Source organism: Molothrus aeneus, chromosome 14 (genome assembly GCF_037042795.1).
Source record: "Molothrus aeneus isolate 106 chromosome 14, BPBGC_Maene_1.0, whole genome shotgun sequence".
Taxonomy (NCBI): Eukaryota; Metazoa; Chordata; class Aves; order Passeriformes; family Icteridae; genus Molothrus; species Molothrus aeneus.
This window is the reverse complement of record NC_089659.1, coordinates 12,633,888-12,660,972: the sequence shown is the minus strand read 5'-3', so window position 1 is coordinate 12,660,972 and position 27,085 is coordinate 12,633,888. Positions and strand designations below refer to the sequence as shown.

At 45.7% G+C, this 27,085-nt stretch overlaps 1 protein-coding gene across 1 annotated transcript in view; it reads left to right on the top strand.

Moving 5' to 3' along the window:
• GPC4 (glypican 4) overlaps window positions 1-27,085 on the top strand; it is a 67,478-nt gene that overhangs the window by 27,610 nt on the left and 12,783 nt on the right. The window contains exons 2-3 of the mRNA XM_066559368.1: window positions 2,439-2,597; window positions 16,688-17,079. Coding sequence (XP_066415465.1) covers window positions 2,439-2,597; window positions 16,688-17,079 — 551 coding nt within the window. The remainder of the gene's footprint in view (window positions 1-2,438; window positions 2,598-16,687; window positions 17,080-27,085) is intronic.

Below are 27,085 nucleotides of genomic sequence, written 5' to 3'. Positions count from 1 at the left end.
GAGGAAATGATTTTGCTTTGTAACATTGGGTTGGATGATAACTGTACTCCAATAATGTTAATAGATTTGAAATGGATACCTGTATTTGTGAAATACTGGGCCTTTTTAATAATAAATAAATTGGAGAAGTTGTTAAAACCACTGTATTAGGGATCACAGGGCATCTGTGATAACTTCAGAAGTGTCTGTGAAGTGTGACTAGGAAAAGAAATCCTGCTATCAGTAGGTTTGAATTAGCTTTGCTGCTATTCATGGTTTGTGTTGTGTCAGAGTCTTAGTCCTGTATTGGAATTGGAGCAGAGATTCAAGGTGAAATAAAGCAGTGGTGCTTGGGCACTTTCTTATTTTGATGCTTGCTGGTAAGGTGGGCTCAGAGAGGAGTACCCAGGCGTGTTCTAGAATGGATTTAGTGGGCAGGATCTGAAAATCTGGGTGCACCCCTTCCTCTTTTTTAAATTACTTATGAAGCTACCTGGAGCTGCCTCTCTTGGAGCTGCTGGAGGTACTCCTCTGAGACAGAAAGAGTGGTCTGGGGAAAAAAGATAGATCTGTAAGGAGTTAGTGACATTTTTCTGTGTTTTCCGAAAGCTGTGCTTAAGCAGTGCTGCTTCCCGTAGCAGACTTTGAGCTTTCCGTAATTGAAGAGCAGTGGATGGTCTTGTGCAATAAATTAGCTGTGTCAGAATTATCTGCTGGTCAAGGTCTCTCTGAAATGCCACAGAAAACAAACAAACCCTGTAGCGCAACAGGGAAATAGATTTTAGGAGGAGAGGTTCTTAGGAACTATATATATAGAGAGAGAGATAAAAATATTTGTGTCGCTTTTTAAGATGGCCCTGAAGTGTCTGTAAGGAGAGACACTGACCTTTCTGGCTGGGAAGTCATGCACAGTGATACAAAGGTTCACTACCTGGGCAAAAGACATTGTTGAGAAATCTTGCACAAGGCAAGGCAGAGCATCAGCCTGTTGTGTTAACCATGGGCAGGCTTTGAACTGTCCAAAACCTGCTTTTGTTTCTCTAAACCCAGTTTTGATGCTCTAGCAGGTAGGATGGATGGCTCTTCCTTAAATGTGTGGTGCACTGCCTGTCAGGAAGATGTTATTTTCTGCATGGGGGCTGACAAGTCCTTTGCAGCTCTGACAGTGAGTTTCTGAACTTCCACGGTGGTTGGAGGTCCTTAGTGACTTCCAGGGTGGGAGCAGGCAGGGAAGAGTTTTCCCTTCTCCATCTGTTTCTTCAGAATGAAAGATAAGGTCTGGCAGCAGGGTGTGAAATGGGAGAGAAGGCAGCAGCTTACATGTTGGCTGTGTCTTTTAAAATACCATCTTACTTGGAAACATGAGTTTCTCATCCTGACTGCTTGTTTTGATCCTATCTTCTGTATTGACAAAGATTTGCACAATTTGCCCAAGTTTGAACCATTTCAGCATCAGCCCACCTGCTTTGTGTTGGTGCTGTGTTGTGGGGCCTGTCAGAGGGCTGGAGCTGAGGACTGCTGTGCCAAGGGTTTATCTTGGCCCACAAAAGTTGACAGTGGCATTTTACAGGTGGTGCTGGAAGGGGACAGCTTCATCCCACACTGCTGCAAGGCATCAAAAAGCAAATTATATGGGTCCAGATCCTACGTCCAGATTGTCTGAGAGATTTTGAAATGGAGCTGTTGCAGATACTGAAACACTTGGTGATGATCCCTCTGACCAAGTCAGCCAGATGAGTGATGACCAGATGACTCTTAGGAAAGAATTATCTTAAGGAAAAAAAATCTGTTTGAAGTCTCCAAAAACAAACCCCCTATTTCCTCCAGGATGATGACAGAAAACTGCAGAATTAGGAGCCAGGAAATATGAAGCGTTTTCATGAGCCATTGCATAAAGCAAGTATAATTTAGTGTCAGTGACAACTGTGCTTCTGGGAGAGACTACTTCTCCTCTGATAATTGGACTGGGGAGGGGTGAAGAAAAAAGCACTTATCTGGACAAAAAGGGCCATTGCCACTGATATTGTATATTAACTGAATGAACTGGAAGTATTTAAAATACTCAGCAAAAACTTTATGCAAGTTGCCATAAACAATATATCTATATACAGGTAAATTTTCTGGTTCTTCAAATTATACTGTACAGAATGAGTGTTTCTTTATTCTTTTTATTAACTGAATAATGTTCAGTTAATAAAAAAAAATTTTTAGTTAATAACTAAAAAGTTAACAACTGAACTTTTTAATGTTCTCTCAGAAAGACAAGTTTTTTACAAATGTTGCTATAAAGTTTCTCTAAGTAATCAGGTTTTGATGTGCTTGGCCCAGCACTCACAGCGGGGGAATCTCCTATGAAGTAAATGGTGCTGCAAATCTTCACACACCCTGCCTCATGAGACCTCTTTCCTCTGGCACAGAGAGTCCTTTTAACTTGGGATATTTTCTTCTCTGCTTTTCAGGTGACCACTTGAAAGTCTGCTCGCAAGGCTACACATGCTGCTCCCAAGAAATGGAGGAGAAGTACAGTCAGCAGAGTAAACACGACTTCAGAAACGCCGTCGTAGAGCTTAGCAATCACCTACAAAACATGTTTAGTTCCCGATACAAGAAGTTTGATGGTAAGTGCAGAGACCTTGAATTTGCTCTCCTTGGGATAAAAATGTGAAAAATCTCCATCCTGTTGTTTCTGTGCAGTTTTTCTGCTCTGTGTCCCCCTTTGCTGGGAAAGTTCATGACTCGGCTCAGAGGGCAGAGCATGCCTTGTTTTGCAATCCTGTGAGAGAGAAGTATTTTGCTGATTATGGCTGCTTGTTTCCCAAAGAGAGAGATCTTTCTTTCTGATTAATCTTTTGAAAAGCCATTTTGCTCTAATGTAAGTATGCAGTTGGTTTTGTTGGTACATCCCCACAGCACACGTAATTGTAATGTGCACGTCTTGCAGCCCCGATCCACAACAATGCTGCTCTTTCCCAGCACGTTGTGAGCCCACAGAATTTGTATCCATCTCACTTTTAGCCTTTGAGGCTAAGCAGAGCAGCAGATAAACACAGTGGTTTTGTGTGGAGGCTGGGGGTTCAAGTGTGATGCAGGGTCAGAACCATAATGAACAAGTCTCGGCTGAGTTCCCATCGCTGGAGTGATGCTAACTGCTGACAGATAAGCAAATGACTGGTCTTGATATTGCCCTTGGGTCCACATGTGTCCTGTCAGACTGGCTCTCCAAAGGGCATGCCTGGCTCATGGGAGCTGCAGGAAGAAGCTCCCTTTGGAGGTAGCTGGCACACAGCCAGCACTGCCCACCTTGTAGCCAGGCGCTTTTCCTTTGAGAGCACCTCTGCAAACAGCCAAAGTCGACTGGGCAAAGCACCTGGCTAAGGTCCCAGGGCATTTCTTGGTTTGCTTCTGAGCTCTTGGTTGGTTCCTGTGGGGCTTTGTAGGTGCCTCAGTGCTCCTACAAAGGAGCCCCCTCCTACAGTGCAGCCCCCCGTTGCCTGGGCATCTGGGGAGGGGGAGCAGGATGTCAGGCTGCTGCTTGGGTTCTCCTTGTTGGCTGGGGGATGAGATGACAGCCAGCTGCATATGGAAGTATCTGACAACTCAAGTGGACTGGGTTGCTCACAGTTCTGCTTGTACATCACCATCACAGTGTGTGGTAAAGGACAGTTCCCCTATGTAGCTCCTCTGGACATTTGTTCCCTTGTTTGGTCATTGCTTCAATGTGAGTTTTTTATGAATATCCCAAAGTCTGTGCCTTGAACCTCATAGCAACCTCCTTTGTACTACTACAGCAGGTAGCAGCCTCTTGCTTTCAAAAGGGGTTGGCACTAGGGTGAGAGAAAAAATCCCTGGCTATGAAATTGCAGTGAGTCAAAGTAGAATTATGCAATCATCTTGATAGCATCTAAATCTGCTGGCTAAATATTTCCCTCTTAACCTCTGTTGTCTCTACCTGCTGGTACACCAAAGGGGTGATAGAGGGAGAACCAAAGTGTCTAGACTTGCAAGCTTATTAAATGCAGAACAAGACACTTAATGAAATCCAGCCCATAGATAAGCCTGTTCAAAGAGACCAGAGGAGCAGCATCTGCTTCACCTTAAATGAACGACGAGGCTTTTTGAAATGCTGCATTGGGAACAAAGAGCATGCACAGGTCACTGCATTAGCATCCCTGACAGGAGCAGACATCCTGAGAGGTGCATCTGCCCCTCTGTGGGGAAAGGGATGGCTGCAGGGCCTGTGTGAGGGCAGGGGGACATGAAGCCAAGCTGAGATGGATGCCTGTCAGAGCACAAGGCTTCAAAATGGTTGAGCTTTGGAAGGGAGCCTGCACAAGCTTTTCTGTCTGTGCGCTGTGGTTCTCCTGTCAGCCACTCAGAGATATTCTGTGCTGGTCTCACTCTCACTTTAGCCTGGGAAGTCCTTGACTGGCAAGTCTGGAAGGGGATGGTGTTGTTCAGCTGTTCCTGAAAGCTGGGTTTAGTGTGCCTGGCCTGTCCCTCAAGGGTGTGTCTCTGCCTCATCTGAAACTAATGAAGGAGAATTGGCAACCTCCTCAGCCTGTCCCAAAGCCTAATGACTCTGTCTTTGAGTGCTAATATCAGAACTAAATCTTCATTTGCTGCAGACAAAGCTGATTTAGGGATTTTTTTAATCTTACCTGGGGTGGAAGTAGAGATGAACTGATTACCACCCTCCATCATTTACCTCTTGGGAGGCTTTTAATCATGACTGCCTCTCTCCCTCCAGCCCAGTCACCTGGAGGCTGAAGGCACACCTTCCTCCTGGTTGCTGGAGCAGGTTGAGGAGTCCCCTCACTGAGGTCCTCAGGCTCTTCTGTAAAAGTGTTGGAGTTCCATGCCCTAGATTGGTGTGTTTTGTTTGTTTAAGAGCCTGCTGTTGAATGTTTGGCTGCTTGTGGGATGGGATTTCCTTTCTTTGGTGTTGGTGCTTGGTCATCAGATCAGCTGTGGTCAGTTGTGTCTTGCACATTTGAGTTCCTCTTGCCCAACAATTTTTGATCTAATGTACCCAAACTACAGGAAGGAGAGGCAATCAAGACCTGTATATTTGTCCTGATCCTTAGGGATGAGACTGGAAAAGGACACAGTCCCTTCCAGAGCTGCTCTTCTGCATTGGACCCAAGCTCTGATTTTACTATTTGCAGCTCTTCAGGGCTTCTTTATCACTTGTAGGGAAATGCATTCAAATGGAAATAAAACTGGCAAAAATGAGCTGTACACCTTCCTTAGTTTAACATGGAATCCTCTGTGCTGCAGCTGTGCAGTGTGACTGAGTAGGCAGGATGAGTTATTAGAGACCAAATTCACTTCAAGTGGAGTGGACACTTCTCTTGAGGGGTGACACATCCCCAGGCTGCGATCGGCCGCTCCAGGGTGCAGCCCAGACAGCAAACCCTATCCTCCAGCCCTTTGGAAATCTTTGTGGGTTCTCTGGCTGCTGAACCCCCAGCCTTGACATTCAGGTCTGGGAGGAGAGGCAAACCTGTCCTGCCTCCGTTATGTGCTTGACCTTTGCAGCAGTTGCTGCTGCAGAAGGACAGTCCAAGTGGCGGCACATCCTTTGGATGGAGGCTGGGATGCCCTGTGGCTTCTGGAGTGTTTGCTTCAGCTGTTGCTGGAGCCCTGTGTGCTGTTGGAACTGTTGCCAGAATTGCTCTGATCTGACACCAAAGCCATACAGAAATGGATTATCTCCTCTTTAATCAGGAGCATGGAACAATCTGCTGATTATCCACCCCCAAAGGGCTGATCAGGAGTCATTTCAGCTCCCAGTGCATAAAGTGACAGCATCAGATCTTCCTGTGTGTATTTGGTTTGCAGGCACTGGGAGAACTTGTGAGCTCAGGAGTCCCATATCTTACATATCCTGTCTAAATATTTGCTTACAGTACAGGTATGTATGCCCCTGGAGGTCTCTCATGTTGTAATTTAAGCCACTAGCCTGATGCCAGCATTTCAGTAAGAGATGTATTTTCAGCAGCAGGGGAAATGCTTTTTTGTTAAAATAAAAAATAGTTTGTGAGTTGTTGAATTCACCATTGCTAAATGATTTTAGAGGTGAAGATTTGCTCGTTGATCTCAGATATGTTTATGGGCTTCACTGAGAAATTAGGGGGTAAAATTTTCTGGTCATGTTAGTGTCTCCCTCTGTGACAGTGGCATTCATGGGAAAGCTGTAACTGACTGTGGGGACATCTCATGCCCTAGAAGCAGCTATAGCAGTCAGGGATTTAAACACCCCCTCCCTTTTTTAAAATAAAATCTCTTGTGCCTTGTCTTATCTTCACAGCTTAGTGCCCTCCCCTTCACTCTCTTGGGGATTAATAACATTATTAGAATTAACGGTGACATTAAGACTGCAAAAATGCTCAGTTCCATGTATTAAATTTGAACTTTCACCTCTTTTGCCCTTTGAGGCTGAAGTTTTCCATGCCAGGGTCTGTGCTAGCCAACATTGCTCTGGGGAAGCTGCTCAGCTGTTTTGAGGAATTGGAGCCAGGACAGGACATAGCCCATAACTCTTCTGCAGTGTTTCCGCTGTTCCGCTGCTTCCTAGATAAGATGTTCTTACTTTTCACTTTTTAAAGACATGTCCTGAATCTCTTGGAAGATGAAACTGTTGTGCTAAGCCCTTTTCTGGGAGCAAAAAATAGAGGGGCTGCTGAGTCCCACCAGCTCCTTGTTTCTCCTGCCTCTGTATTGCACAAGCGCTTTTGGTGTTGCACTTAAACCAAGTTGTGTCCTTCTATTTTGTGAACTCCAGACTTAGGCAAGGCAGCAAACTTCTGCAGCCCTCATTGTACAGGAGGGAAGTGTGTGAGGGGTCTGTCTCTGGCAGTAGGTTTGGAGTTCCCAATGCCCACATGACAGAAGGAGTTGTATCAAATGGTACAGCCCACGCCAGCATCTGGGAAGTGATTAAATGCCAAGAGTTCAATTTCTGATCCAATCTCTCTGGATTTTCCATTAGCATTTAAGATAAAACAAATACAGAAGTGTAAAAGGAAACCCTTTGGTGACAATAAGTGGAAAGAAACCAAATCCAAGAAGGAAGAGCTGGCCAGGGGTCCCCAAGTCCATGGTGCACACAACCCCTCTGCTGTACAGGGAGCAGGCAGAGGGGCTGGAGAGAGATTCCTGTTTGTGGGCTCCTGTTTGTATTGGGCAGGGTAGCTACAGGTACAAAGTGTGATCATGATGAGTATCTTTAAAGCATCCCAGGGTGCCCTTGACCAAAGTGTGAGCCCTGTGTTACTCCTGAGTACATGAATTTCTTCCAAAAACTGGCATGTGGCTGAATCCAAGAGTCTGGTCAGAAGAACATTGGCCAAATAGCTTCCAAGCTCTGCTGAAACTGGAGGGAAAAAGCCTGTAATTAATTTCAGAATTTAGTTTTTGTTGTTCAGATAACCCTTTGCTTCCAGCTGCTATCTCCAGGTACCAGTTTATCAGGGAGGTGTGCTGGTGCAGTGGGATGCTTAGCTGGGATGTATTAATAACTTGGAAGGACATAGAGGGGACAAGAGAAAGCTTTTGGTGGTCTTCTTTCTGCTGCTTCAGGCAGCGTGGAGGCAAACAGTGAAAGATGAGCCCCACAGGTGCCCAGCCTGCTGCTCCTATAGTTAGAATTTGGCAGCCCATCGTGGTGCTCTGCCTCACCAAAATAACTGCCCTTTGGGGACCTTCATCTCACATTAACTCTTTTACTGGAAACTGCCTGTGAGAGCAGAGACCTGGGCCCTCATCCTGCTCCTTTGGCAGGGTCCCCCCATGTCTGTGGCACCCAGGCCCATGGGGTCAGTACTGGCTGCAGCACGTTCATGTCTGCAGGAGGCAGCTCCAGGTGTGTTGGCACAGCTGGAGCATGGAGTGCTGGACCTCTGCTGTGCCAGAGCTGCATGGAGTTTGAGCTTCTGAACAAACCTGTGTGGTGGGAGAGCTCTCCCAGTGCCACCCACCTTCAGGTGAGTGCACTGATGACCATGGCATCGTTAGGGCACAAACAATAGGGTGGTTTAGTCTTTGCACCCCCTCACATTGAGGTGAAGGTGCAGCCTTGTTCTGCCCTCCCCAGAAATGGATGGCACCAAACCTCACACCAACCAGCGCAGAAAATGCTGGGAAGATTTACCTCAAAAGAAGCTGTTGTGGAGAGGCAATCCTTTGGACTTGGTTTCGGATTGCTGCTTCCCAAGGATAGAGGGGGAGTCACTGAGGAGAAGCTGGAGGGAGCAACCACCAACACACTTCCTTTAGAAAATCCCACTTGTGGGCTTTTTGTTTGTGCTTTCCCACTCAGTGCAACAGCAATGAAACAAATTGTCTGCTGTCTGTGCCTTGGGTGGAAGTTTGTTTATTCTTTGTTTTTGTTCAACTGGCTCCTCTCCATCTGGAGGTTTTTAAGGAGGTACATACACCACTAGGATTTTTAGTCTTGTTCATTGAGAAGGGTGGTGCTTGCCTGACAGTGGTGAGAACCAGACCTCTCTTTTGGGAGGCTTGGAAAGATCCTGAGGTCAAGTTCAAGTTACCACAGATGTAGGATATCTCATGGGGTGAGGTGAAGGGGGTTCCCGCCTTGTTGGTTAGGAGAGGAAAATAATATCCTAGATCTTGTAACTAAGCAAAAATTTCAGCAAGGGGCAAAAGGACATAGTATATGAGGTTGGGGGGGAATCAAACACTCTTATATGATCTCAGGTTAAAGCAGTTCTGCTCTTAAGGTCACAAGCAAATTGCTCTTATCCTTTTGGCTTTTTTCCCAAAAGCAAAGATGCAGGCAGCAGGCTTTGTACATGGCTAGAGGAAACGTGCCTGGTGTTCTCTGGTTACTAATTGCCGTCAACCAGTCAATAAGCTATTGTTTATCTGTTTAAAATTAACTCTCTCTTCCTCCTTCCTGCACAAAGGAGCCACCAAGCCTATGTGCATAGCCCTGGTAGCTGCTGCCCTGGATGCCCATTTTGGTGGTGGTGGTTTGGCTTGGGGGTGTGATAACCCACTGGTGCAGGGCTGGAGCTGTTTTATTAGTGTTTAATGTACTGTAATGTCTTAGTGTCCAGCCACTCAGATGCTGGCTGAACAAATAAGAGGCAGCCCCAGCTGGAAGAACTCTCTGTGCAAGTGTAATGAGATGAGGGTAACTGAGGTAATGGGAACAAGAAAGACATCCCCAGTGTTCAGTAGTGCAGGCCCTCCTCACACTCTGACAGCAGTAGGAGGGGAGGCTTGGGAAAGCCTGTACCTGTGAAATACCTTAGTGAGTGTCCCAGAAAGTTCCTTTGCGTTGGGAGCGTGTGGGAGGCAGCCTGAAGGAGCTCACTTGCAGGTGAAGTTTGGGCTGGGAACTTGGTGTATTGGTACCAAATGGATGTGGGGCAAAGGCTGAAGCACCTGAGACATCACAGGTGTGGCTGAAGAGATTGAGGAATGGGTGCAGTGAAAATTAGGCACGGGGGGAGTAGGGGGAAGAGCAAACAATGGAGAAAGAAGAAACAGCTGCAGGGAGGTGTATTGAGGAAGAGTTGTTGAAAGGAGGGGGATACAAGTGCTGGGAATGATGGACCTGCTGCCTGGGTAGGAGGCAATGTGGAAGCAGGGGGAGAAGACTCAGCATAGCTGAGCAAAAATGGGGTGTATGACCAGTGACAGTCCCTGAAACCAGGAATGAAGAGGCTGTGAAGTCTGGGCTCATCCTGCATGGATGTGGCAGAGCAGGATGGACTAAGAAAGGACCCAAGGGCATTTCTCACTGTTTGCCTAGTTCATGGGATGTCAGGTACGTACAGCAGGATGCAATGTGCTGCTCTTTGTTTCTTGGATCACAGACAGCCATCTCCACATTGTCCTCCTCCTTCATTGCTCCTTAATCTCTAATAAGCTCAGTGTCAGTGTGGTGCTGCTACCCAGTGCTCTGTGTTGTCTTCTGCTCTGCTCTTCTGGGCTCCACTAGCCCCACAGTGCTCCAGAAACCAGAACTTCTAGATATTTTGTTTTTTGGTGGGTTTGGGTTTTTTTAACCTATGAGACTGTGACCTAGTTGTTTATGTTGTCTTGACTTTCACTAATCAAGCAAAGTTCAGGGAGATGTTGTTCCTCCCAGCTCTGCAGCATTCACATATTGTGGCTGTTGCTGTGGCACTGGCAAGATTTAAGCCTGTACTTTTTCAAGCCCTGTGAAAGAGTTCTTCCCATGTCAATAAGTGCTAACACATGTTTGAAAACAGGACAGATAAACAGCTTGTGGATCTGCCCTGCCCTTCTGAGTTCATATTCAATAAATGTGTTAACACTATGTGTTCATCGGTTTCTCAACGCTTCCGGAAAAAGGTTGTTAAGTTAGGATTTGTTTTTCCCTGGTGGAAATTACAAATCCTGTATATGCAATGAAGGAAGTGAAAGCATATTAAAAATAATGAAGCACATTCAGAAAAAAATAATTGCTTTTCTCCCTTTGGACTAGGTGGCATGGCTGTGGATGGCTTCAACCTCCAGGTGAAGAGAGCTGAGAAACATTTGTCTCTTTTCTCCCAAATTCCATTTATCTGTCTGGAATGACTTTTGCTTTAGATAGTAGGAGCAGCTGCAGGGTGGAGTTTGCATCTGCACCTCTGGAAAACCCAGGGACAGAGCCAGCCTGTCCACAGCATAGCCCGTGGGGCCATGGCTTGGGCAGGAGCATTTGTCTGGGAATCCATCTTGCTGTTGTGGACATTTTATGAGTAAACCTTTTAAGGAGAAAAGATAATTAATCTCTTTGTGGCAGTGTTCTCTTGTACACACTAGAAAGCATAATTGTCTTGCCTATACATAATTGTCTATACAAGACAAGCAAATTAAAGGTTTTGCTAAGATAGAAGGTCCTTAATTAATCATAATCTGGACAATATATTAAGAGTATGCTCAAAATGCTGGGTGGCAAATTATCTGAAACTAATTAATTGTGCCCATAAAAATTCAGCATGTTCCACATGCATGCTTGAACCTGGTTTTATTTGTTTTTTAAGGTGGTTGGGTAATTGCACGTCTACCTGGGATCTGTTTGTGTAGTTGATTTGCAAACCTCAAACAGAATAAGGCCAATTGAAAACCCGGCCCTTAACTAAGGGAAACTGGTGCCTGGGAAATGCAGGATGTCTGGTGGCTTTTGGGAGCAAAAAGGCAGCCCTGGTGTCCTTTGGAAGGGCCCCAGCACACCTGAACATGGCCAACAGATGGGTGTCTGTAGCAAGCATGTGTGCTCAGCAGCCTTGCTGAACTCTTGGATAAGACTTGACCTTTTTTTGCACTGCAGTTAAGGTTTCCTTTGTTCTGTAAAACATGGGGGTTTTAGGTGCTGAGCCCTGGGTCACTGATGATTTCACTCTTTGCAGTGGCTACAAGAGCAGTAAGTGTGATGCTGTGGAGCACCGTGCCTCTCTGTGTGAAAGAATTCCCTGAAATAAATGTGTTTTGCTCCTGAAGATAAAGAAATTGAAAGCACAGCTTTGCACTCCTGCCGTGGTCAGCTCTGGATTCAGCCCTGGGGACACCAGGGCTGGGGTCCTGACACAGGGCAGGTGGTGGCAGGAGGCAGCTCAGACCAGGCAGTTTTTTCTGCTGTTTCCTTTGTTGCCAGTGCATGTATACGGAAGTGCCAAACCTGTCTGTGGGTGAAGGGGAATGTGCCCCTTTGATGTGTTCATCTCATTTCCAGGAGCTGCCTTTGATTTAGGTAGGACTGTGCCCTGCAGCACTGGACTCTCCTCAGCAAAAGCACTCTTGTATGAAAATCCCACTCTTGAAATATCTGAAAATGTTAGCACAGGGAATAGGAAAACACTGCATCCCTTCTTACTTTTAAAAAAACCAAAACGAACAAAAAAATATTTTCAGGTGACACCTATGAATTCAAGATCAAAAATATATTGGGTCTGAAAGTCAAAAGAAGTAGATGTGTTGTCTGGAGGTGGGACTTACTCTGTCTCACAGTGGGTGGAGTGTGTTTCTTCAATTAGCTCATGTATCTGCAATTTGGAAGAAAGATTGTTTTGAATTATTCTGGCAGTGGAATCTGATGTCATGTGGAAGCACCTTGGGGAGATGCAGTGCTCTTCTGCACTGGGTTACTGGCAGGGCTGGTCTGCCCTCAAGCTGCAAAGAGGTAATACATCTTATTATCTGAAAAAAAGGAAATTGCCAAGTAACTATGGTTATGTTTCTCAATGTGCTCTTTTAAAGAAGGATTTGTTCAAAAGCAGAGACTTTTTCCCCAGGATTTTTATTGCAGAGATGGCACATATGTCACATCCTGACTTTCTTACCATTTCCTGACATCTCTAGGCTTTCCCCAAGTAGTGGGCATTGAAATTCTACTCTGAAATTAAATAATGTTAAAAGAATAAACAGAACCCAGACTTGTAGATTGCCCAAGTGCAGATTACTGCCTCTTCTGCCTCCTAAAGTTAATTGCATTGGAAATGTCATCTTCCTTTGAGTATCAAAGCCTGTAGCATGCACAGGATTCATTCTGCAATACAGACAAATTTTAAAATTGTTTCTTGACATTAAGAACGGTTTTGTGGCTTTGGTCCCACAGTGCTGGTTCCCTCAGCCTGGAGCTCGTCCTCCTGAGCATCACCTTGAGTGAGAAGGTGACTTTGCATCAGCAGGACTTGGCTGAGGTGTGTTGAAACAGTACAGCATGACCTTGCTCCTTGGTCAGGTTGGACCAGAGCTGGCTGTGCCATGTTATCCCAAAGGCCTTGTCTGTGGTTCATCCTCTGTGTGCAAGCCAGCCCTCTCTGCAGGCTCTGCTCTCAGTCAGGAGAGCCAGGGGGACCTAGGAGCCACGTGCTGCTCTGGCAGGTCGGTTTGTGAAACCCTTCCCAACCGTGTGTGTGCCTGTTTGTCGACAAGAGGGGCCAGCCCTTGTCCAGGGAGTTTAAACAAGATAACTGGAGGGAAGAGAGAGCCTGCCATCCCTGCAGATAGCAGTGGCTGAGGGAGCACTGGCAAAGTATGATTTGTCGTCTGTGAAAAATGTTTGCATTTGACAGCTTTTCACAGGAAGCCTGTCAGAGTGATAATTTAATGAGTACAGATTGCTTGCAACACAGCTGTAAAACGTGCTTTTACAGTGCTGTAAAATAAGCAACCGAGGCCTTTGTGTGTTTGCTTTGTTTGAGAACAAGTCAACTTCTAATACAAATGAAAGGTGGTCATTTATTTTACCCAGCAAACAGTCAAGACGTAAGAGAGGAACCTGCCATTTTTCTTCTTGTGCTGGCAAGGTTAATGCTGGGTTATCTTGGTGTTTGCTAATCAGCTCATTTCTGTGAAGGGGAGAATTAGTATCTAATTAGATATAGCGAGTTACTAGTCAGATTAGCATTTAACTCATAAAAAGGACTTTCAGGCTTTTTTCTTTTCCTTGCAGGCATCTATGCCCATAGTTTGCACACAGAAAAGATTAATGTTCCTTGTGGCGCCCAAGCTGATTTCTTGATGTGGAGATAGAAACTGAGGATGCAGACTTCCACTGTGCCAATAGCTACACTAAAATGCATCTATAGATATAATTTAATTGCTGCTGCTGACCAGGTTAGGAGTGCTGTGCATTGCATGGAGGAAGAGGCCATGCACATCCCACTGCTGGATCCATCCCTGCTTGCTGGTGCTGAGTGTCTCTTCATCCCCAGTGCCATGCTTGACATCACCCCTGCCCTCCATCCAACCCCACCTCCACCCCAGGAGCCTGGAGGTGCCAGCAGTGGCACCCAGTGGCCATGCCACAGGCACCAGGGCATCCTGTCTGGCATGTCCAGGGATACAGGCATGTGCTGGCAAGGGTGGGTGCTGACTCCAGGCTGCAGACACAGTCTCCTCTGCCCTCCTGCCCTTCTTCCTTCCCTTCTTCTCTGGAAAGTGGCACTTGAGAAGGGGAGTTTTCCGTCCATGAAAATGGTGGTTGAAGTTTGAGCCAGAGACAGCAGAGCTGTGCATGCATGCTGCCTCCTTCAGCAGTGCTGCATTGGGCTTTTGGAAGTGCCTGGTTGTGGTAGGAAGTTTTAATTTCCTTTATTTACCTTCCTTTTGGGCAAGGAAAAGCTGCTGGCTGGGAGGCTCTAGGTGTGCAGGTATTTGCTTCTAATTAGATTGCAGGATTTTCTTCATGATAATTAATGAACATAGCTGGTTCTAGCCCACATGAAAAATTGCTAAGAGATGAAGAGCTCTAAAGCCTGGATACAGTCTATTCAACTTTCACTTTAGAGTGTAACCAGTAAAATGAGTTTGGTCAGGAGAATAAATTGGTTATGGTAATATGGATGTATTACCTAAGTTAACTTTCTTGGCTTAAAACATTGCTTTGGGTTCTCTAGACTGATGGTTCGAGCTATCTGGTAGATTTGCCATCAATATAATTTTAAAAATCTAATTATTTTTGAAGAGTTTGCTGATGCATCTATCAGGTTTTGTGCCTGGTACAGAAGTATATTTAAATAAACAACTTATTTGGTGTTACTAAAAGGTCTGAGCAAAGGAAGGAAGTGAGCCTTCAAAATGATTAAGTGAATTAGAAATTAATATACACCAAGCTAATCTCTATAGTATAAACTCAACAGAAAAAAATCTTCCTGGAGAGGAAATGCCAGTCATGGGAACGAAAGTGGAGGTTCCTGCTGATATTGGACAGAGGACGTGTTGGGTGTTTGAAATCAATCTCCTCTTCCCTGGATCATTTCTCTTGTGCTCCTAAGAGGCTGCATTATATACAGCCATGTCAGGCATTGAACCCCATGACTTTGTTCATCAGGAACTCATGGAATGTTTCAGTTTTTCCAGAAAATGTTTTCTGTGTTAGCCTTTGTTTGTACTGGAGCACTTTGAAGACGAAAATCTGAACTTCAGCATACTTTTAATGTCTTTTAACAAGGTTTAAATTCACACTGGGCCAAAATATTCCCCCCCCTCCCCCTTATAACAACTTCTAGCTCTAAGCATTGCTCCTTTGAGGATTTAGAAAACCACAGAGGCATGTTTTATTAAAAAATATTTATTGAATATGAGTCACAGAAAAGCAGAGGTCAGAATCCTCAATTGCTGGTGGCATGCATAAAATAATCTGCTTCCTCACCCTGCTGCTCCTGCTCCCCAGGGTGCTGGTGCTCCCTGTGGGGCTGGAGCAAACAGGCATGGGAGACTTTGTCCCTGTGGCACCTGCATTGCTCTCCTTAGCTGCCCCCAAGGCCATAGAGCAGGGAGTTTTCTTCCAAAATGGCCCAAATGCTTTTGGCCTGCTGGACGCCTCCCCTATATTTTATTTTATTTTTTAAATTTTAAATTTTTTTTTTTAATTTTTAATTTTTTTATTTAATTTTTATTTTATTTTATTTTATTTATTTTAATCTCATCTATGCCAAATCTCCAAGGCAAAGGCTTTGTGGCAGGGTAGTTTGTGCTTAGGCCCACGTGTCAAGGTTGCGGTGATGAATTCTTGGAGGATGTGTTCTTTAAACTGCTTTTGCAGTGGTATCAGCATCGGGTCAACTTGTTATCAGTGTTGGGGACACATGTGGCACTGCCAGGACATGGCAACAGCCACTCTGGGCTGTCCAGCGCTCCCAGAGAGTGAACCAAAGTGGGGATTTGCTTTTAGAAAATGATAAAGATCACAAACCCTATCTGTCCTTCATATTTTGAAAAATCTCTTGGTATTGTACCAAATGTTTAGCCCTCAGATTTTAAGCAAATTCTGGTATATTTGTGGGGGTTTTCTCACTGCCACAAATATCTGAAGACCCTTCTGTGATCAGGACCAACTGGGTAAGTGGTCAGGCCTTGCCCTGAGAGATGATGAACTTGCAGGATGGGAGAAAGAACCTGCAGGTCGATTTTTAAAATTTGTTTATAAATATATTAAAGTTTTTTCATTTTTGAGTCTGGTTTATGATAATCTTGGAAAGTGAATTGTCAAGAACTAGAAAGAAGGACTCATTTGTGCAAAACATCTGTTTCACAAAAACACCTTTATTCTTTCCAATATGTTGTTCTTTGAAATTACATCTTTTAAGATGCCTAAATGGAAACATCAGAAACTTTTGCACTTTTTTTGTCTTTTTTGCTGACTCTTAATCATGATATTCATATTTGTATCAGGAGATGTTTCACTCGTAAAAGTCTTCCAGTCTATAGAGAGTTTTGGGGATTGGCTTATGAAGAGTAATCAAAAATTTTGATATATAGACATGGTTCTGAGGTGTAGACACGGCAGATTTCTGGGGGAGTCCTTGAATTTTCCATTTCAGTTTGATGATGGTCTCGTTGTGCTAATCCTCCAGGTAAGCAGCAGTTGTAGGAGTGTGTGAACACACAACAGGTATAGGTTCTTGGACCCCTTGATACCCACCTAAAGGAGGTGACTCTTAAGGTAGACTGATGTGCTGCTGCTTGAGCATGGGTGTGTGGAGCTCTGTGTGTGACACGTGGGGTCACTCTTAGGGGATCACAAAACCTTTCAGGCTCAGGGATGCTGTCGTGGTGGGAGGGAGGGAGGGGTGGTGGCAGATGAAGGCAGCCAGGCTGACTCTTGGTTGGGGTTTCAGATTTGGTGGCCCTTGTTTTGTGGCTGTGTGGCAGCTCTTGTGGTCAGGGCATGGGGTTTTCACTGCCCGTGTTTACCATATCCCCTCTCCCTCTTTCCTAGAGTTCTTCAAAGAGCTCCTGGAGAACGCAGAGAAGTCTTTGAACGACATGTTTGTGCGGACGTACGGCCGGCTGTACATGCAGAACTCGGAGCTCTTCAAGGACCTCTTCGTGGAGCTCAAGCGCTACTACGTGGGCGGCAACGTCAACCTGGAGGAGATGCTCAACGAGTTCTGGGCGCGCCTGCTGGAGCGCATGTTCCGCCTGGTCAACCCCCAGTACCACTTCACGGATGAGTACCTGGAGTGTGTCAGCAAGTACACAGAGCAGCTGAAGCCCTTTGGGGACGTGCCCAGGAAGCTCAAGCTGCAGGTGACGCGCGCCTTCGTGGCCGCCCGCACCTTCGCGCAGGGCCTGGCCGTCGCCAGGGACGTCATCAGCAAAGTGTCTGTGGTGAGCTCTGTGCCCTGAGTGTTTGTCCCCATGTGTGGTGTTACATTTTAGTTAGATGGTATGCTCTGTCTCACCCCTGGAGTTTATTCCAAGCCTGTGATCCTCCCCTGAAGTATCATGGATCTGTAATCCCATTGGCCCAAGTCTTATTCTGCACCTACTTTCAATCTCCCTGTTAAGCTGTGGGGGGACACCACAGAGGCTCTCTTGGCCCTTTTTCTCCCTAGGCTCTCCCTCTCTCCCCCTCCCTCCCCCTTTCCCCCTTCTCCCTCAGAAACCATGCTGCTCCTGGGGGTGGGACCCCCAATAAAACCCTCATCTAATTAATACCCTCAGAAGCCGAGTGGAATCTCCTTGCCTGCCTGCTGCTACCAGGGAACACACAGCTTAGGGGGCCCCCCTGGAGACCCCCCCTAAACGAGCTGCTACACCCATGTCCCTTGGAGCCATGATGGGCAGCATCTCTCCCTGTTGTCCTGTACCTAAAGGTGGTGGTGGTAGCTGAGCATGGGTGGGACCCAGCCCCACCTCTGTTGAGTGGTAGAGTCACGTTCTGAGGGCACCACAGCCCAGTTCCCCAGGTGGAGGCTTTCCTCCTGTCTAGGGAACAACAACAGCAGGAAATTAAATGCCTTCTGCAGTGGAAATAACCATGTTTGCTTGTGTAATGGTCATGTCTTCTTCTTAATATTGCCTTTAAATTACAGCGAGTCAGAGATGCTACAGGCATCTATTATGGAGCAGCTGATGATGTTCTCCTCGCTCCAGGGCATGGGGAGAGGCAGTTGACATGAGCAAACAGCACTTTTGTGACAACAGTAAACTTGAGCCATCTGCACAAGGCAGAAGCCACTTGTACTTGGTGCCACACATGCAGAACAAGTTAGACTTCAGAGTTTTTCTGTAAAGTCACTTTTTGGGGGAATAAAAGAGCTGTGATGTATTGGTTGCTTAAATGTTTACCTCCCTCTTCATATAAATCACTTTGGAGTTGTTTAAGTGGGGTGACTGCTTTTTTGACATGAGATTTGTCTTTAATTTTAGTCTGGATTGTATCATATGGGGAACAGTCAATAATCCCCTTGAAGTGATTATGTAAGATAACAAATATTAGTGATTTCCTTTTAACAAACTCAGCTCATTTCCTGTGGGCTGTGGAAGATTTATTGTAATCATTTAATTGGGCAGAGAGACGTTTACTTTCTCTCACCTGGTTATGGTGTAATAAAATGTGAGGCTGAAAGAGCAGGCAGGAGTTTGAATCACCCCAAGTGCCAGGAAAAAAAAAGAATAGCTGTTCAGATACTATTAGAAGCAGAATGCAGTTCTGTAGGCAGCACAAACAGCATCCTTAAATGAGATAATCATTCAAATTTCTTTGACTTATGGGAATAATATTAAAATACTGGCTCTGAGGATAGGGGAAAAAAGAAGTTGGCTTCTGTGTTAATTTTTCTTGAAGAGAAATGAGGCAAACAGCTGGCAATAGGCCAGAGCATGTTTGGAAGGGCAGAGAATATTAGCAAGGAAGGAGTTGCTTAACTAAAATACCCAGACTCCAGGAGTGAGTTGCAAGTTAGCAGTGACAGGTACAGGTCTTTGGACCCCTTGATACCCACCTAAAGGAGGTGACTCTTAAGGTAGACTGATGTGCTGCTGGTTGAGCATGGGTGTGTGGAGCTCTGTGTGTGACACGTGGGGTCACTCTTAGGGGATCACAACACCTTTCAGGCTCAGGGATGCTGTCGTGGTGGGAGGGAGGGAGGGGTGGTGGCAGATGAAGTTGATGTCTCTGTGCCAGGCCACTGGCCAGGCCTGCTGACTTTTGGTTGGGGTTTCAGATTTGGTGGCCCTTGTTTTGTGGCTGTGTGGCAGCTCTTGTGGTCATGGCATGGGGTTTTCACTGCTGTAGCGTGTGGATGAAATATTTGGGTGGGAGGTCTGGCCATTAAGCCCCTGTACAGTGCAATTACTTGATGGGCAGTAAACGTGCATGGGTGAGGGATTGTGTTTATGCTCCATCTGCTCAGAATTCATCAAAATGTCTCCAGACTTGACACGGAACCACAAGGGCTGCCGTCCCTGCATCTGTTACGAATCAGTCGTGAACCCGAGGTGGCATTGTGATTTCTCTTTCCCTTTTGAAGATCCTTGAGTGTAGAGTTGCCTTCAACCCTAGAATTAATTGCTTGAGAGTGGAAAGCTACCCAGAGTCCCACGCAGCTGCAGACATAGCTCACGTGCCGTGGACAATCACAGTTGCTCTACTTTCCAGTTCAGTTTCACAAGTTGCACTGGAAATCCTGCCACAGATTGACTTTTCCAAGCAGTAACAAAAGTCCCTGCAGTTGAATGCCTAAGCTTTATCTGCAGTAGTAGAAGGAATAATAATCTTTCCTGTAGTGTCTTAATCTCATTCAGTGGGAATCTAACATGGTGCTTCTGCAAGACACAATGGGAAATCCTAGATGTGAGTTTAAAAGCTGATGTTTTTATGCCTGCTGCTCTGTGGTTGTGTTTTGGGGCTTCCCACATTACATATAGATTAGCCTGGCTTTGCTGAGCTCTATGTAATGACTCACATTGACTTTTCTTCCTTATTATTTTTACTCAGGAGTTGTAGTGGAATGACTTCTTATACCAGTGATTAACTTGGGGGATAAATCTTCATTCTTCTTTATGAAAAAATGTCCAAAGGAATGCAAATTAGTTTTACTTGTAATGTGCTTTGTGACAAGTAGGTTAAAAATGTTTAATTGAAAATCTTCAGGAGGAGAAATACAAACTACTGCAAGGCCCAGCTGTGTACTTTCCTGGGATTCTATCAGGAGAGCAAAGAGCCCTGTACAGTGCATTGGCCTTGATGGCTTTTTAATGATCCCAGATATTTTTACATCTTCACTAGGGAGCTGCATTCAGATGGATATTGTTCTTGTGTGAGTTTGGGAATAAAGGGGTAAAAGAAGAGAGAATATTGAAAAGCTGCAAGTATGCTTGATTTCTGAGTCAGAATGCTAGAAAATAACTTTAAATTCAGCCTTGAATGGATCTAAACCTGTACCACTGTACTGAAATACACAAGAGAGAGAAAGCACAGACTTTTTTCAAACTGTCTAAACCCCGCAGTTTTGTTCTGAACAGCAGATCTGTACAGGATGCTGTTTCTGCCTGTTAGAGATGTGCCCTGCCTCTGAGGTTGGCTGCAAGGGGCTGGGGGCCTCCAGTGCTTCTGTCTGTCCTGTGCTGGTGCTGGGTGCTTTCTCCCTGACCTCCCTGCCCCTGCCTTCAGGAGATGGAAATCTGCCTGTCCCCTAATCACTCTCCTGCTACTTAGCCCTGGACAAGCACTGAAGTCAGCCAGGTTAAATTGATGCCAGAAGTGACATTTCCTGCCCTGGCCAGGGCTGGAGAAAAGGAGCATATACAAGGCAGAGCCATGAGTGACTGAAAAAGGATGAGAGCTTACAACTAGGCAGTTCTCAGGCTGCTGAGATGTTCCCATAATTGCATGCCATTAAACCCACAGCCTGGTTGAGGGTCATGACACCTTTGAGGGCGAAGTGCACTGGGGCTTGTAGGGTACAGGTCAGCTACAGGTATGGGGTGCAGGTCCTTGTTTGGAGGGAAGAAGTGGAATCAAGGGCTAGGCTCCCTGAGAGCATTTTCTAGGGTCAGGAGGAGCTGGGAGGGGAGGTCTGCCTGGAGCCCCCCAGGAAATTTATCCTGATAAACTGTTGTTTTGGCATTCTTTTACCACCTTTCCCTCTTGTGTACTATAATTTGAGGCAGAACTCCTCCTCCTCCACAAATCACCTCCTCAACAAGCATTTGTGTGCTGAAAGCCACATGAGATAAAACTGCCACCAAAGCATCTGGGCTGCTGGAAAGGGTATTCCAGCCTATCCTTGGGAGCCCTGGGAAAGGCAGCAGCTTGAAAGTTGTATGCAAGAAATGGTGTTTAGTTTGGAAGCACAGTTAGGAGCCATATGAAATAATGCGGTTTCATATGAGGGTTCCTCCTCTGGTGACATTAGCAACCAGGAGGAGGCTGCTGGAGATGTCCCAGTGGGTGGAGGAGGTCAGGTTTCTTTGTATTGGCATTTCTGCCCTAATGAGGTGTAATGGTAGCAGCCAAGGAAGGAATTTTCTTCAAACTTTTAATGAAGAGAATTGCAGAGGGGGACAGGTGATTGCCTTCCCACAGGTGCTCCAAAGCTGGAGTGTGAGCCCAGTGGCTTTTTACCCTTATCTTGAATGAGGCACCTGTGGAACACAGGTTGAGCTGTTGGCTGACCTGATGGTCTGCATGAGCAAACTGAGCTGTGGTTTGTGTCATTTTTGGCATGGGTGGTGAATGTGGACCAGCCATTGGCTTAGGAGAAGCAGTGATGAAAATAATAAAACAATGAATGGATAAGAATTAAGGCCTGTGTCATCACAAATAGTGGGGCACCAAGATCTGGTTTTGGTGAAAGTTGTACCCCTAGTCATTACCATTTGAGGATCTAAAAGTTTAGGCAGAGATCTGACCTCCCTCTGTGCAGTTTTTGCCCTTGGTTTGACTTTAGGGGAATGTGGCTGTAATCCTCTTTCAGAAGGAATTTCATGTTCCTATATCCAAAGGCTGCAATATCTTGCTCAGGCAAGAGCCAACCTTGCCAGGGAAGTGACAGAAATGGAATATGCTGCTTGCATGCATTGGGAAGGGACAGGAGGGCAGCACTTCTGCTATGTGGGTAACTAAGAAACAGCCAGAGGAGCTAAGGAGCCCTTTTAGTGTGTAGCAGAGGGACCTCCAAAGGGACAGTGCTCTCCAGGCAGCAGGTTGCAAGCTCTGAGGCCAGACCAAGGGGCTGCCATGCACAAGGACATTTCCTTCCACATACCAGGGGCAAACATCAATGCAGAAAACAATACCAAGCACTTCTCCACATCAAAGATGACCCTGAGAAGACCCGCCAAGAATGTGACTGCATCTGCCTCAGTTCCAGCCATCTGAGGGCCTGTGCTAGGCCTTCAAAGCACGCTGGAGCAGCAGTCAGCTCAGATTTAGGGCTGGGAGTGCCTGGCTAGGACTCTGGATTTGGAGTAGATGGTGTCATGCAGGAGTACTCCAGTCCACTGGCATGGTTTTGGCTTTTTCTTTCTCTGCCCTGCACTGTGGTTCTGCTGCTATTTTTGAAAACAATGTGAAGGATAATTAAAGATGGTTTTGGTTGTAAATGCCCAGATAAATATCCCTGCTGCTTTCCTCATTAAAGCAAGCGGAACACTCCTCATGATCCGTGGTGTCTGAGGCAGGGAGAGGCTTGTTCCTACAGAGAGCAAGCTTGATATGATGCCCTTTGGTCCCAAGGCTACCATTGGCAGGAGATGCAGAGCCTGGCATTGCTGGGTAAGTGTTCAGAGGGGGAGGCATCCACCTGGCTGGCACCCTGAGGTCCCCCATGCCCCTTGTGGGCAGGGGTTGCTGCTGGGGAAGACAAGCATGTGAATGTTAAGACAGCAGCTCGAGTGCCTGGTGCTGTGGCTCTCAGGAGCTCTGCTTTTCCTCTTGGCACTGTCACTTCTGCAGTGGGGGGAGCACACTGTAAGCAGGGAACTGAGCAGAGATGTACTCTTGAACTTTTCCTCGCACGAGATAAGGCTGCAGCAGACACTGCCGTGGGTAGCAAGTGTTGAGACACAGAGTCATGCAGTTCCCAAGATCACTCCTAAATGTATTCCCTTATGCAAGACCTCAGGGGCCTTAATCTGTGGTTGAACCAGATGCTGTCTGAATTATTAATGTTCTAGCACCAGGCCAGCAAAATTGGCTAAATGTGTAGTTAATTCCAAAACACTTTCATTGGAATATTTGGGGTGGGGAAGCAAACCAGGAGCCTCCCAAGTGATGTTCTGCTTCACAGTGAGCTGAATGTCAGGACCAGCATGTGCCAAGATGTTCTTGTGGGTTCTTGCACAACATTGAGAGAAGGAAAAAATGATGCAAGTAGGGTTGTGTTGGTCCCAAAATCGATGACAACTCACTTGATGACTGGTCACCTTAGAGCATCTCACAGGCAGCTTCAGAGTATGTTTTTGAAATCATCATTCCATGTTACTGGGAACTGACTTTTCAGTCTTCTAGCCAGTATTGCTGTCATTCTTCTTTCTTTTTCTTTTTTTTCTTTTGGCAAATAAAACACAGTATAAAACAAAAGTAATTTCATCACCTTTATTTTCAAATTTTTGGATTTTTGTTTTCTGGCAGCTGTGCTGCTGGCATGGCAACTGTTGTTGTGTAAGCGTGGAAAATAAGAAAGCCTGAGTTATCAGTGTTATTATAAATAGTTATTAAAGCTGACAGGATTTTAAATGTTATTATTAACATTCTTAATGTTAACTTCAGGGTAGAATGGGAGAATGTAATGTAGCCCTGGCTGTCTGACAGCTGTGGGAGCTCCCTGCAGGACTGTCCATGGCTGGAGCTCTGTCATCCTTCTTCAGCTATTCTTTGCCTTGGGAAGGAGTTGAAAAAGAATCTGGTTGCTTCTCTGAACTTTATCTGCTTGCACAGATCAGTTTATCTTGAGTTTTGGTGGTTTTGTGGTAGCCTGTAAATAAGGCATTGCACTCCATAGGTGTGTACTTCAGTGGTGATGTTTCTACCAGAGGAATGCATCCAGCTGCAATTACCAGCAAGTTGGAAAAGGCTAAGGGTGTAACAGTTTCCCTCATGTGAAACTCTGAAATGGGACAGGTATGACAAGGTACCAAGAAAAAACAGATTTTATTATGGCAGGAGCATGTCATTTTTACAGGAACATGATTTTACCTTTACCAGTCAATGTAAGTTGTGACGTTACCCCAACAAATGTGATATGAAATGTTTGCATTAAGCTCTGAGTTGTTTGCTTTTCACTTAATTTTTGTGAATTGTGTGCAAATCTGTATTTTTAAGGAGCAAGTTTGGTAGGAAGATTGGTGCCAAAACACATCTGTTAGCAGCTTTTAATCTTCACGTTTGACAAAGCGTATAGATATGGACAAATTGTAATTTACATGATGAAACCACAGGGTGATGGATTGCTGCACTGGTGTGCAACGCCATGGAAAGGAAATAAATTTTACAAGATAAAAGGGAAGGGACTGGAGTGCATTTACTTCTATCAGAAGCTTTTACAGGGTATGTGCACTGCAGCTACTACTACCTGGGCTCAAATCTACCAGAGTAAATCCCCTCCAGCAAATAAAGCTTTCTTTGGTACTCTGCTTTATTAGAAAGGAGATTACTTGGTTTTGAGGGTCATTCTAGAGTACAGTTTGAATGAACTTGAATTGCTTTCCAAGATAAACATAACCCCAGAACAAAGCATATCTGGGTTTACTGTTACATACAATGGCGTTTTAAGAGCTTGCACCTGGCGTGGCAGGGCCAACATTAAAAGCTTGTGAAGAATTGCCAATGCAACATATGGCACACCCCACTGACAGAGCCAGAGCTGGTCTGCACTGGGTACAGGCCCTGTGCCAGGGGTTAAGGTTCTCTTGCAGTGATACTCAAGCAGTTAAGCATTTATCACTGTTGTAACGAGGTGTAATTGCTCATAGCCTTCGCCACAACTCTGTCTTAGAGTGATCTCTGATTGTGCCTTCCTGTTGCTTTTTGACACGATGAAATGCCAATTCTAGACTGATGAATTTGCCCATTGTCTTCCTCTTTACCTGCAACTGTATTGCACACTAACAGCTTCCCTGTGGGTTACATCCATCACTAGCAGGGCTCCGTTTTGCAGTCACTGCAGGCTGGGGTTTGTCTTTTCCATCACCCCTTTGTGATCACCTTCTGCTCAGCTCTGTGCAGGACTCAAACCTATGTGAGGAAGGAAGCAAAACCTCGCTTGCTTTAAAATCATCCTGTATCTTTGCTCAAAGGACCTGATCCAAGTGACCATTGCAAATTGCCTGCTGTGGAATGCAGGAAAGCAGCTTCAGTTTCCCCTGCATCTGCTGGGATTCATAAAGATCTACCCCTATGGAATATCAAAGCGGGGGATGCTGCGGGGCTGCAGCCGCTCGGCGCTCATGGAACGAGGTGGGAACCTAAGATGGGAAGGGGCCTCCTGGGTCATGGATCTGCAGGGGGCTTTTTGCAGCATGCTGCCATGCAATCCCTTTCAGAAAGCTGCAGCTTTCCACAATGGGGTTGGGGTATCCTCCTGCTCCTCATTCCACTTCAAGCTGCTCTAGCACCTGGCTCATGCTGTCAACATTTTCCTAATTTTTCTTCCTGAGGAGGATGCAGAGCACTCCTTTGAGGGCTAGCAGTGCTAGAATGGCCAGCAACTGATAAGCCTCTGGACTTAGCATGGAGGTCCTGTCACCTACTGCTAAGTGACACAGGAAGGGATTTTTATCAGAGAAACAGCTAAACTACTAAACTTGAGCGTCCTTCAGAGCTCATGTCTCTGGGTGCGAGATGTTATTTAGTTCCCCCTGCCACTTTTTTGTTGTGCAAGGACTGCACCATCTGGATAGCAGATGATACCTTTACATTTGTCTGTTTCCAGTTTTCCAACTATAAATCATCTGATTTAGTTGGTTTCTGTTGCTTAAGCTCTTAGTATTTGATCCAGCTCTCCTTTAAAGCCATGCTGTCCCAATAGGGAGCCTTCTGCTGGGGCTCCTGCTCCCACTGTGCCTTCCAAATATATATATATATATATATAAAAAATATAGAATGTGTATATGCTCTGGAGCATCTGAATCAGATTCCACAGCCACCACAAACAGCTTTCTACATAGGTTCTCCTTTTCCTCAGCCATACAGGCTCTTTGTGGACAAAAGAAGGGTAAAGTGCTGTCTGATGAACATTGCTGGCCAGCAAAAATCCAGTGCTGAGCTACATCAGCTGCAGAAGACTGTCCTTCTGTCTCTCTAACCAGTTCACTTGCCTGCTGAAGAGAAACCATGGGTTTGAGTTGTCAGAAGCACAGCAGATCTTTATCTGTAATCTCTTTCCATAAGAAAAGAGGGTTTAAAATTTTGCTGATGTTACTAACAAAGCCAGCTTGATTATAGGATGCTTTTTCTTTTCTGGTTTGTTTTTGTTAAAATCTGTTGCCTCCTAGTTTTGTGGGCTGTCAACAAGGTTTTGCACCAGAAGATTAGGCTTAGTTTCTTCATTGTCCTCACACTAAGATGGGCAGTAGTAAGGTCCTCAGCATGTGTGTGGTACCAGATCCTCCTCATGTACATTCATCTCCACTTAGTCTATTGTCCTCTGCTGTGAAGTCAGTTCCCAGACCTCCAGCATGTGAAGGCCGGAGGATCCACATCTCCAGCTGTTTGTGTTGAGGGACTTTGCTCTTTCTCAGGGATGTTGTGTGTCTCCTCCAGCACAGTCTTGGATCACAGCCTCTTTAGACCACTTCCCTAAATGCCTTACCAGGAGTCTCAGGTGCATTGTTTAAAACACCAGACACCATTTCTGTTTTATCAGGGAATCTCTGATTGTATCTTAATTTTCTATTTTCATATGTGGCTAATTAACACTTAAACTTGCTCTTGAGGGAGCTTCTCTGTTCAACACTTCAGATGGACCCACCATGTGGTTGGGATGGAGCTAATGCTCCTTGGACTGGCTGGATGGAGATGGTTTCAATGAATGTTTTGAAGCTGGGCCAGAGGGTGAATCAAACATGAATGATCATGAGTCACTTTGGAAAACAGCCCTGTTGAGGGCTCAGGGGTGACGTGCCTGCTGCAGACAGCTCCACTCGCACGCCCAGCGGCTGCACCATGGCTTTCAGGGTCCTCCCGGCTTGTCCTCAGCTGCAGGGTTGTTGTGTCCTCCTTGGGGTGTGGGGAATGGTGTTACTGAGCGTGATGAGTGCTGAGTGTAAATGAACCCGGCTATCTGTCATGTAAATGCTGTGTTGAGGGACTTGAATGTGATATAAAGGAGCTGGTCTCTGTGCTGGAGGGCCCTGCTGGGCGATTGTCCAGGAAGAGCCACAGCCC